Genomic DNA, 13055 nt, shown 5'->3' with positions numbered 1-13055 from the left:
TCCGTATTTGGCACTATTTTCAAATGAAAAACAAATGACCCTTTTAGAAACTAAATAAATTTCCTGTACAAAAGTCAAGGCGTGTTGGCAAAGCCACGTCAACCATGAAAGTGATCCACGTCAACTATAAAAGCGATCCACGTCAGACACAGTCCATACCGCACGACACGTCACCGAACCTTATACCCGTTCACACCGCCGATCCCTTTCCCCAAAACCCTAGAAATTCACCGAGACTGGGTTTTCATGGTTGCCGCACTCAAAAATGAGCTATTTCCATTAGAATTTTGTTGCAATTGCGCGGCTCTGCACGAGAATTTTGTATCTGGAGCTGTCGCGGTCAATCGGAGGATCTGCAGCGTCCCCGCGATCAGTCGCGTGTGGCGAAATTTCCATGGTTCAGAAAGCAGGTATGTCCATTCCTGCGCATTTTTTTGCATTGTATTTCGGTGCATGTTGCTGATGCGCTTGTGTAATTTCGTGAGAGGGATTTTATGTCACGCGTGTTTGAGCATTAGTCCCGCTGAAGCTCCTCGATGCAGGTGTGTTAACGGCAGAAGGGCGAGAAGGTAGTTTGGTTGCGTCTGCTGGCTCATCTTGCCTTTTGCTTAAGATTGTGCTGATTTGGACAAGGGATCTTTGAAGCGTGGAATGAAGTTGAATCACTGTCCAATGTGTGTAATAGTGTTGTTTTGTGTGCAAATCCTTAAGTGAATTGAGCTATTATGGTTATCGATTTTGTACCGTGTGAAGAGGGCTGTCTCGATTGTGTACCGTGTGAAGAGGGCTGTCTCGATTGTGTTTGAATCTCAAGTTTATAATGTAGATGTTGGTGGACCTTGAGGAATTGTTTAATATTGATCTTGCGAGGACGTTTTTCGTCTAGAATCTTGTATTACCATAATCAGAATCATATGTGGACTGTTTTGATATGTGGATTTGATAATTTGGAATTAATTTTCATATTGAGACGTAGTTTTCAGCTTCATTGTTTCTCCGAGGATTTTTTTCTTTTTTCTTTTTTCTTTTTTTTTCTTTTTCCTGAGACGATAATCAGCTGTGAATTTTGTGACGTAAGCAAGTTCCAGGCATTGGTCTTTGATGTGAAGTTTAGTGTAGACGTTTAATTGTTAAGGAATGCTATTTTGAGTTTGTTGAATGGTTCAGTTGTGGCAGGGAAACGTCGGATGGTTTATGATGCGCTTCAGAGTCGGGACTCCGCGGAGGTAATATTTCATTGCTGTATCAGGGTCGATTTCAATGTCAAGTTAACGTCTCTGCTTGGCAAACTACCACACTTTTCCATATTCTTGATGGGATGATAGTCTTGCCTATGATTCGAATTTGGAAACGTCCGTGCTTGAAGTAAATTGAGTTTTTGAGATGCTTCTGATGCCGGTTACAAGAGTTTACTTGAAAAAGCATTATGTTGGGCAGTTGTGGAAGATGTCTTTCTGATGAATTGCATTCGAAAATGTGCACGCTCAGGATCTGACATGTGAGGGCAAGAGGGGGGAATCAGCAGAAAGCAGTAATTGGTTGGCCGGGGATGGATCAGTCGATAGTCATGGCCATTCTGCTGACAAGCGGAAGACAGGGGGTTGGAGAGCTGCCCCTCTCATATTTGGTAATTACCTACATTTAAATGATTTCAAATTTATAAGTTAAGAAAACTCAATGGGGAGAGGGGAAATCCTTTATCATCCTGAAAGCCAAACCGTGTAATTCAATCATTTAAAAACAGAATAAGTGGAAGGTATAATTACTTACTTCGCTCTGTTGAGTTTTTGGAACCAGCTTAGCTTCAGCTTCTTTCTTCCAGTGATGTATGGATCCTTACTTAAAGAATTATTTTACAACAGTGTGGTTGACTATTTAGACAAGTACCTTAGAAAAGTGCTAAAGTACTTGAGTGACAGGTACGGAATTATGTGAAAGACTAGCAACTTTGGGGTTGCAGCGAAACTTGGTCTTGTACCTCACCAAAGAAATGCACTTCAGCAATCCAGATTCTGCTGAGATGGTGTTGAATTTTGTGGGGGCTCTCTATCTTACCCCTTTCCTTGGGGGCTTTGCTGCCGATGCATACCTTGGACGCTTCTGGGCAATTACTGTATTTGCCACCATCCAAGTTGTTGTAAGTTATTTAGTGGCATGTCGGTTTGTTCCGGTGGAATGTGATTTATGTAGTCAGCATCACAGAATTGTATTTGGCTCCTATAATGTGGATGTGGTATGATTTTACTCTTACTTCAGATTGCTGAGTCTCTCATGACAAGTGACTTTTCACTCGGCCGCAGGGTATGGTATTCCTAACTCTGTCAGCAACTGTATCATCACTCCGACCTCCACCTTGTATTCCCAACTCTTCGAATCCATGTCAACCATCCCACGGTATACAACTTGGGGTATTGTATCTGGGCTTGTTTTTCTTTGCTGTTGGAAATGGAGGAATAAAGCCAAATGTGTCTACCCTTGGTGCTGACCAATTCGATGAGGGAGATCCAAATGAACGGAAACAAATGTCTCACTTCTTCAACTGGTTCTACTTCATCATTTCCATCGGCTCACTTTTGTCGGTTACACTTTTCGTTTACATTCAGGTATGTTGAATATTCAGGTACCTGGATGTTCACACTGTTACAAAGGCTTGAATAGATGGTAGTTTGGCCAAATTGATCTCTTTCCGGTGTGCTACAACCATGGAGGAGTATAATGGAGTAATGTTTGTGTGGATTTGATTCTTGTTACGTAATTCTAATGTTTTCAGAATTGAAATTGTGCGCAGTAAGTGTCGAAATACACTCACCTCTGACTGCTCTGGAAATATCAGGACAATGTGGGCTTTGGTTGGGGGTTCGGCATTCCGGCTGCAGTGATGATGGTTGCTGTCGTGGTTTTTCTTGCGGGTTCTAGAATTTACCGTTTCAAGCCCCCTGGTGGAAGTGCTTTAACCACCATAGCGCAGGTGGCAGTTGCAGCGACTCGTAAGCGAAGAGTTTGCTTAAGCCATGATAGGACTCTATACGAAGGCTCTTTTCAGGGAAGAGGGCCTGTGGAGAGACTCAATCACACCGATCAATTAGTGTAAGTGTTTCATCACTACCGTATTCGCAACGCCTCTATTAGTCTGCCTTCAAAGTCTTTATATTTGTGTCTTTCAACAGTAACTTTGCACCTGCTGTATACGACGAATGATTAAAGTATGATATTTTCAGATTCCTTGATCGAGCTGCAATCCCTGTGGGGATCAAAGATTCCAACTTCAGCTTCGCTAGTCCCTGGCAACTATGCACTGTGACAAAAGTTGAAGAAGTGAAGGCGATCCTGAAAGTGCTACCAATTTGGGCTAGTACTTTGCTAGTATGGACAGCCCTTTCACAGATGGAAACTTTCACAGTGGAGGTCGGTGCAGCCATGGATCGCCACGTCACGGCCAAGTTCTTATTCCCCTCAGCCTCTCTTGCTGTTTTTGAGCTTTTCAATATCATATTTATCCTCCCCATGTATGATAGGTTCTTCGTTCCTTTCGCGAGACGATTTTCAGGTCACCCCCAGGGTATTACTACACTACAAAGAATTGGGACGGGGATGATATTCTCAACTTTAGCCATGTTGGTGGCGGCCTTGGTGGAGACGAAGCGGGTTCAGGTGGCACGGGACAACGGACTTCTGGACCGACCTGAACTGACCATTCCCATGAGTATTTTTTGGTTGGTTCCTCAAAACTTCTTACGTGGGAGCACGGAGATCTTTACCCAGATCGGGCAACTGGAGTTTTTTTACCACGAGGCACCAGAGCGAATGCGAAGCTTGGGTTCTGCAATCTATTTGAGCACAATAGGATGTGGGTTCTTTTTGAGCAGTGCTCTTGTCACGGCCGTGAACAAGTTCACCCGAGATGGCGACGGTCCTGGTTGGCTTACGAATAACCTGAACAGAAGCAGGCTTAATTACTTTTACTTCCTCCTTGCTGCCCTCAGCTGTGCCAATTTTTTGTTATTTCTTGTTTGTTCGTCGTGGTACAAGTACAAGAAAGTGACTTCTCACAGTTACATCAGGATTGACGAGCCTAGTGAAGCGTAAGACCGTGGTCTTATATTTGCTCGCCATGTGGAGAACTTCGAGATGGTCCACAATACATCACCTGTTGAAGATCCGACTTGCTTCGTAAATACTAGCTCTGGAATGGGGGGGGATTGAGTATGCATTTTCGATGCATGCCACCTTTGGTTCAACATCAGCACCCTCAAATATGCTGGCAGCTCCTTACATGCATATTTGTGTTTTGCACTTATTCACACGATTGCCATGGCTACCATGGGCGTGATGTGAAGTTTCGGATGAACATCAAACCGTTGAGCCAAAGGTGTGTAAGGAGTAGGGTTGGCGATGCTCGACATATTCGCTGTTATAGATGACGTGTCCTTACGACACGAAGGAAGCAGGTTGGTCCTGTATTCCAACTGGACCAAGCTTGAATCGGGGTTGCCCAGATTTTTTTTCTACATTTACTGAACTGACAAGAACACTTCGACCTAGCTCTGAATTGCGACTAGCCTTCAGCATTGACATCATTCCTAAACCTGCCCGTTTTATAGTAGTATGAAATCATGCTGGATAAAACTGCGGCGCAAGATTTGGTAGAAAGCATCAATCTTTCGATTCTTAGGAGGGATTATCGTTTGAGTACATCTATGTTGTGACAGAGGATTACACCACATTGACTATCTATAAGTACAGGGCAATCTATGTAGATAAAACGCTGTTGTTGACAGAATATATTCTACAAAAATGTAGCTGGAAAAATGGCAAATTCGCTACAGATGCTGACAATACAGGAGCCCTGGGGAATTTCTTAGTATTGAGATTTTTTTCTACTTATGACAACCCCAAAGTTCATGATTTGGAACATGACAGCCACCATTGTGTACATGTTCAATTATGACCAAAGGTGTATCGTATCAAAGCGTGTAGGGCTACCATGTCTTTCTTTGTCATGCAGTTCATTCTTGGCTGACCCTAGCCCCTTTCTCAATGTGGCTAATCTCCTTCGCAGGGCCAGACTTGTAGGTATGTCCAGCCAGGTCGTGGATTTCGCATATCCGAAGTTGCATACCTTGAACCAGGTGTTGCACTTCCGCAATCTTTTCTTTGCTTCTTTCAGCCTCTCTTCGCGTGTCGAACATCCCATCCTTGAATGCCCTATTCGTCTTGTCCGCTCTCTCTATATTCCCCACCACTTCATCTAGTTTCGACGTTAACTTGTCTTTGGCACAGGACAGAGATGCAGACACCTCGGCAAGCTCTTGCCAGATCTTGGCAATTGAATTGACCATTCTCTCGAGCTTGCTTGAAGCCACACTGCTTTTAAATAACGCTCAAGTCTGAAGCCTGTGCCTCCTGGATTAGGGTTTCACGCCCATGCAACTGAACAAAGAGCAACTCTGCTTCTCGTTTTTTTCTTCTTTCACTTCATATGTCCATCGTGTGTAAAATGAAGTAGAATTCGTAAGGAGTTGGAGGTGTTTTACCTTCAGAGTTTTGCAGCAAGTTTCAGTGTTTCTTCCCATGCACTGCTGGAATTCAAGACCTTATTGAAAAATCGGTTGAATGCAGCTGGTGATATCTCATGAAAGATGAACACCAGTCCTTCAAAGTAGTTCAGTTAGGGTTGGGAACTAAGCATTACTCATTAGCTTTGTGGGTTGTAACTTATCATGTTGCATAGGTTTCGGTTTTATTTCATCATCAGAACTGGGTTTGTTTAATTGTCTTGCCTTGACCAACTTTGAGCTCACTATGTAGACAGAGCAATTTAGCACAAATGTAATATGTGATAAAAAATTTAAAAATCAGTCAAAAATAAAGATTGGGTTGGTGGACAACGAAGAACTAATAACACAACATATAAAAGTAATATATTTTGTATTAAATAATTATTTTGGGCAGTGTGTAGAATATTTTCTCAAACGACCAAGTCCATGTCTTACATTATCTATACTTTAAATGATTCAATTATGTGTGTATACTAACAATAATGCCACTTCCCTTCCCAATCAATTCTATTTTAAAGCAAATCATTCAAATTCAAGGTCACTTTTTAAATTAAATATATGTATATGTATTTATTTATTTATTTATTTTGTCAACACATTAATTTTAAAAAATTACAAATGTTGTGTGAATATTTTTGAATAAATAAATATTCTCAAATGCCCACCCAGTTTTATTTAACTCATAAGTTTTGGAGGTATTTAATCTTACTAATTTGTCCCAAGGATTAGAAGTTTTAATTTTAGTACAGTTTTTACAGTATAAATGTAAGTATCATGATTGAAAGCTTGATACACACTATCACAAATAGTAAAACAATGATAATAGTAGTAATGAATGATTTATTGTAGTGGTTGTTTGAAATAAGATTATTTTGTCATCGTAGTTTCCTTCTTTCTTGTGTTTTTAAATTTACAAGCCCATAAATTTAAAATAATAATAATAATAATAAGTCATAGGCTCAACAAAAATATGTTATAAGCTCTGTGATATTTGATTAACTTATGCCCAATTGTGATCTCAAATAACCAATAAAAAGTGTTGGACTTTTTTGTAATTGATTAATAATGTAAATTGTGTTTTGTTCCTTCTGTGTTGCTGAAAGAGGAATTACTGCAGCTACAACATGGTATCCTAATGTTGATACAAAATTAAAACATTCAAAGCTGTTTTTGGAAATTCTCTCAAAAATATGAATAGTTGACTGGCCTGTTTTGTGTGTCATTGAAACTGTTTGATTTTCAAAGAATTAATTCTAATATCAAACGGTACAGAATTTTTGAAACTGTCAGGTAACTGAGGTGGATCCAATATTTTATGTCATGTTTCACAAAACCCATACAAACATATTTAAAAATCAAGTGATATCATCAACTTCTAACATGCCTTTTTTTGTGAATCAAACAAAGTGCAAACTATCTTCAATGCATATGTCATCTAAAAAAAACCTGTGCATTGACCAACCCAATTATTAATTCTATTTGTAATTTTCAACAACACATTGGAATCATACGTCTTTTGGCATTTATGTCCAAGTCATGGGTTTGCATAAAAACGACATTCTTCATTTCAAAATATCATATTTGGTTCAACATCAAATTCCAAATCGTGATCCAATGTGCTGTATTTAAACATTATATTCCTTACCTTTTCAGGAGAGAAACCTGGACATTTCCTCTTCTCCTACTCAATACGCATAAATAAACCAAATAACAAAATGAAAAAGGTAAAAAGTTTTTAAAAAAAGACACACAAGCAAAGCCAAGAGCATAGAACTTGTACCCCATAAAAGGAATCGTTGATTTACACATGTACTTTTTCACACACAAGTAACACTCCCCATTACATTTTGGTTTTATATTTATTATCATTATTATTAAAAAAAAGAACTAATGCTTCTGACAACTTTTATATCTACACCATGACTATTAGACAAAAACAAGGTAGTACACTGGACATGTGTGATGAACCATCCACACCCTGTTCCAACTTTGCTTTAAATAAGGCAAATGAAAATAATAATAACAATTGTAGTAGTAATAATAAACTATTATTAAAAAACAATTATTTCAAAATTATGGACTTAATATAAAATATTATTTTGAAAAAAAGAAAAAAAAAAAAAAAAAGGAAAGAAAACTGCTACAGTGTTTCAGGCATCCTGGCTCAGCAGCAGCAACAACAACCGCAACAATTAATGGATGCTTTTGTTACTTGCTCTCCCACCCCACAAAAACAAAAACAAAAAAATTCATATATATATATATATATATATGACTTAATCCCAGAACCCTAATTCCACCACCCACATGCTACTTTTCCACCCAAAAATCCCACAAATGGGTCAATTAGGGCTCCCTACTCACATTGCTACATTGTGTAGTATAGTTACATTATGTCCACAACAAAGTGAGCAAAATTGACAATGAGATATATTTCCAAACAAACTGAAACCTGTTTGCATGTGATGGTGTGCACAAAAACTTCTACCCACACTTACATCATCATACAAGTCCCCCCCCTCCCTTTATTTTGTGTCTTATCATTTATTTTTAAACCACTACCTTTACACTACTTTTTCCAATACATTTAACTACTTTTAGAAACTTTTAACCATTTTTTGGGGGATAGATGTTTTTTTTTAAATGACAAAGTTGGGAGTAGTAATACAGTGGATAGGGTATTATCCTTCCTGCCTGCCTTGCTGCTGCAGAGCATGATGCCCCAGTTCCTGCACCATCATCATCAATATCACTCACTCACTCACTCACTCATACATTTACTCATTCATTCATTTAGGTTCACTTATTAATTCATTTGATTTATTCAGCTCCATGTGGGCATGTCATTTCATGCACCTGCCTGCCCGCCCGCTTAGAAAGAATGTCTCCATCTTCACGTGGGTTTTGTTACCACTGCCCAAGTTGCTGCCCTAGTTGCTGAGTCAGCCAGTCAGTACAACCCCTAAACTATCTTTTTCTTTTAGGGTTTAATCTTATTGTGCTCTGGCAGGTGTCAACATGGTGGGGCTGTCAGAGAAGATGCCTGCCACCACCCCCTTCAAAAAAAGTTATGTATCACAAAAAACAAAAAAAAAATATAAAACACAATGCCATTTAGTACTAGTTAAGTCATAACTATATATATATATATATATATATTCATATTTATACACATACATTTGAGAGTGTATGTGTATGTTTGTGTATATGTATATGAATGGGTGTGCATATTTATGTAGGTAAAGGCCAAGGAGAGTAGTGTGACAAAAAATGGGAGGTGGGGTGGGTTGGCACTTGTTTCAAGGATTGGCTTTGTTTTATTTGGCTACCCCACCAAAGGAGAGAGAGGGTGAGAGCGAGATAGTACTTCATGCTTATCACTTGAAAGTAAGTAAGCAAGCATAGCATAGCATTGTGTGTGTGTGTGCTTGCACGGCAGCAAGCTAACATCACTAAGACTATTCCTTTAAACAACAAGTTGTAGTAATAGTACTACTAATAATTCTCATAGTACTTCTAGTTGTGAACAACGTGTCAGTTGTTCTTAGTGATTGAATAAATGAACATTCAAAAAATATAGGTATATCTTGGTTATATTTTTTAAGTGTGTGAATATATATGTATGTATGTATGTATGTATAAATGCTTAAGAAATGTAATATACAAAGTTGGTAATTAAAGTTGTTAATTATAAATTACTTAAAGTTAAGTTAAGCTGATGTATGGAGTTTGATGATAGCTTATAGTTTGATTTTATTTTTTGAACATAAGTTACAAGTAACATTGAAGATGTCACACTGTAACATTTAATTTTTATGTTATGAGTAAATGAAAGGATTTTTTATTTGAAAAATACTTGAACAAGGTTGACAATGTGCTTATATTTGAAATTTTAAAAATTTGGAAATCAAAATGGGAATAGCTAATACAAGCATTGTCATGCAAAAGTTGCAAGATAGAATTAGAAATTTTAAATTTTAGATGCTATTAGCTACGACCTTGCTACAATATACAGAGTCATAATAATTTTGTGCTTCTAATTGATTATTTACAGAACCAATGTGTATATGTAGAATTTGAATTCATTAAAATAAAAGTTCACAATGTTAATAAAAAAACGTGAGATTATATTTTACCAAAACAATTTGAGGTTTAAAAATATATATTTTTTAAATCCTACATTAAATAAACTGATGTTTTATTTTAATCTTTATTGCACACTATTTCTTATTAAAACATCTTAGAGGAAAATTAGCATTGAACAAAGAAAAAATACTTTTAGAATTGTAACCAAATAAAATATAAAATTTGAAAGCACTCAATACAACAAAAAATGTAGGTACAAAAAATAAAAATAAAAATAAAAATATGAAGAAATGAATATGGTAATAATACAATCTAGTCCAATATATCATTTATTAGAAAAAAATATTACAATATTATTGTTCAAGTGATACTCATTCAATTTAAATACAATTATTTGAAAACTTGAAAGTATTTCATACTTGAATTAAAGACAAATCATATACATGTTTCATCTAAGTATAATATGCTTTAATATTAAAATAATAATAGTAGTAATAATAATTTCTAAAGGTTGATAAATACGTAAAATTTTTCTTAACAAAAATATTTTTTATTAAATATATAAATTTAAAAAATATACAATCAATGAGTGTCATTTAATAAAAAATAAATTAGACATTCGTAGAATAAGATATAATACATTGATAACTTCCTAATTAATATGAAAAAGAAATCAAATAATAGTAATAATAGTACTAGTAATTTTTTTTATCTATACTTAAATACATAAAATAAAATAAAATAAACAGATATTTAACTATCATTGAAGTAAATATTTTAATTAAGTGTCTTTTATAACATTAGTTAGATAATTGTTTTTCTAAGATTTATGATTGTCAATAGTATGGTCTTTATTATAAGCAAAATAATGTTTTTTTGGCATTATAGAGGTATTATTAAATAATAATTAGAAGCAAAATAAATCATGATTTACAATGGCTTTTGATTTAATAATTTAATCAGATGATAATTATGAGAAAAAACTTTGAAAAATAAATAATTTAAATTTTTATTTAGTTTAAAGTTAATGCTTTTAAGTTTAGAAATAATCATATGCTCTAAATAAAAACAGTCTTAGCACGATTGCTGCTATTTTGCTTTAATAACATAGCAAATATTTCAACATAACATATACGATCTTATAATTTAGTTATCTATAAATTTATTTGTTTTATATTTTAATGGAAAAATAAATGTTAGAGAATATGAGAAACAAATGCAAACAGAACAAGATATTAAAGAAATAATTGTATGATATAAGTAATGCATTTGTTTCTTTCCATTTTAAATCTTTCTTAGTATCCCAAATGTTTATGATTATTTAATTGGCTATGGTCTTTTTCTAATTGCAAAAACATATGTATTTTATATAAAAACTACATAAAAATAAAATAATATATATATATATATATTAAAAAACATCAATTTATTCATATTAAAATATGGAAAACCAAATACTGGTAATATGCTGTAAACATATGTATTTTATGTTTATAATATTAAAATAAATTCAGATAATAATAATAATAATAAATATACTATTCCTAAGATCAATTTAAAGATAATATCGTGTAATCTAATGAATCAAATGTAAGCCAAAACGACAGTAAAATTACATTTCATTGTTTACACGACCTATTCTAAAGCATATTGATCAATAATACGCATGTTCAAATGTAGAAATTCAAAACCAAAATAAAAACAAATAAGTAAGTAAACTTAAATATGTGATGATTCTTATAAACCAATTATATATGTATATATATATATATATATATATATATAGATTTGTACATCCAAATCTATATGGTGAAGACTCAATTATAAATCTATTTACAATACAAGCTATGTTAGTTCTGCAAAAAGTTTCTAAGATGTCAGATATGTAAAATATTTTATCCTGTAATAACGACAAGATCCATAAATTAACAAGTGAGTTATTCTAAAACTACTTTGATTGCCAAATAATATCACATGCATGGACTTAGTAAGAGTTGAATTGACAATAAAGTGGTCACAAACTATTGTTAAACAGGTTGATACTGTAATTGGCTTTAGTCTTGTTACTAATGTGCAATAGAATGGTGGAAGTGAGTTTTTGGTAATTGAAAAAATAATTTCGTCTTAATTCAGTTATATTGGTAAAGCATCATATCATCATGTTTGTATCCTAAATTTGTATGTTTTGTTTTTTGTAGGTTTTTTGTAGGTTTTTTTTTTTTTTTTTTTTTTTTTTTTAATTTTTTTCTCTCAAGGCTATAAAAAATGTGTGAACCCATCATTGTTGAATACAACTGTCTACCTAAATTTTAATTAAATGTTTTAGATTCTGCTTTCAAAAATAATATAAAAATACGTGTTTTTTAATAGAGGACAATTGGTGTTTAAAGGGTTTATTTATTTATTTATTTATTAAATATAATATGTATAAGTCAAGTCTAAATACATTATGTATGTATGTATGTATGTATATCGTAAAACTAATAATTTGAATTTATGTTTTGCATGGTGTGCAACAACCATTGTGGGAAGATCAGCAAAAAAATTTTTTAAAAATATCCTCTAATAAATTTTACACTCTACAAAACATTCAGAAAATAAATAAATTCCTACGCATTCCACTTGAAAGATTCGTAGAACACGATTCTTGCAAGTTTTTAAAATTGTATCAAAAAATTAAATGCAAAATTTAATACCAAATGAAACATTGAACAAAACTCAATCTTTCTTACACACGCTACCACACAATAGAATCTTAAAATAAGTAAAACACAATTCCAAAGACAAAAAACACATTATTTTCAATAATAATAATACAAATATACATGAACACACACACATACATACATGTATATATATATATATATATATATATGTTCACACAAGCATACATCATTCATTCTATCCATTATTAAGAATACTTATTAAATTTTTTAGAAGGTGATTGTTACATTTGCAACAATTTTAACGTATTAAAGGGGGGGGGATGATATAGTAAAATGTAATAAATGGATAAGTCCTCGCTGGTGGTTATAGAGCAGGGCCCGTGCCCACGTGGGCGCCTGTCACCGAGGGGGGTTGGATCCATAATTGGAGGCCATTCATCATGTCAGCAATGAGGTCCACGTGGCCATGTGGCCATGTGCTCTCATTCCCTAATGCCTGACCCCCCCTCTCCACCGTGGCCCACCACCTTCTACCTCCACATAAGATGGACAGATGATACAACCAACCTCTCATTTATATATTCATCTAACCACACAATAAGCATTCTTCATTCATCCATCTCCTTCCCATATAACCATCCGTCCGTCCTTCCGTTCGTTTGTTCCTCCATCCATTGCCCTGGCCATTCTTCTCTCGTCCACGTTCATCCATCCTGGGGTTGGTTCTAGAAACTCAAGGATATTC

At 34.8% G+C, this 13055-nt stretch overlaps 1 protein-coding gene across 1 annotated transcript; it reads left to right on the top strand.

Annotated features, from left to right (window-relative positions):
- The first annotated feature begins 253 nt into the window (after positions 1-253).
- LOC112290728 (protein NRT1/ PTR FAMILY 8.2) lies at positions 254-4836 on the top strand. The gene is made up of 7 exons (XM_024537353.3): positions 254-410; positions 1168-1226; positions 1489-1627; positions 1920-2137; positions 2301-2603; positions 2834-3087; positions 3219-4836. Exons 1-7 carry the CDS (start codon positions 395-397, stop codon positions 4084-4086), a joined length of 1857 nt encoding a protein of 618 aa, XP_024393121.1. The 5' UTR covers positions 254-394; the 3' UTR covers positions 4087-4836.
- The last annotated feature ends 8219 nt before the right edge of the window (positions 4837-13055 follow it).

The sequence above is a fragment of the Physcomitrium patens genome, chromosome 13 (assembly GCF_059467195.1).
Source record: "Physcomitrium patens ecotype Gransden chromosome 13, ASM5946719v1, whole genome shotgun sequence".
Taxonomy (NCBI): domain Eukaryota; kingdom Viridiplantae; phylum Streptophyta; class Bryopsida; order Funariales; family Funariaceae; genus Physcomitrium; species Physcomitrium patens.
The sequence above is the reverse complement of the archived record's forward strand: the minus strand, read 5'-3'. Positions and strand labels throughout refer to the sequence as shown.

Bases quoted from the DNA above. Each gene is read 5' to 3' on its own strand.
- LOC112290728 (XM_024537353.3), top strand. The intron at 1,628-1,919 runs GTAATTACCTAC...CTTGAGTGACAG, and splicing joins AGCTGCCCCTCTCATATTTG to GTACGGAATTATGTGAAAGA. The intron at 2,604-2,833 runs GTATGTTGAATA...TGGAAATATCAG, and splicing joins CACTTTTCGTTTACATTCAG to GACAATGTGGGCTTTGGTTG.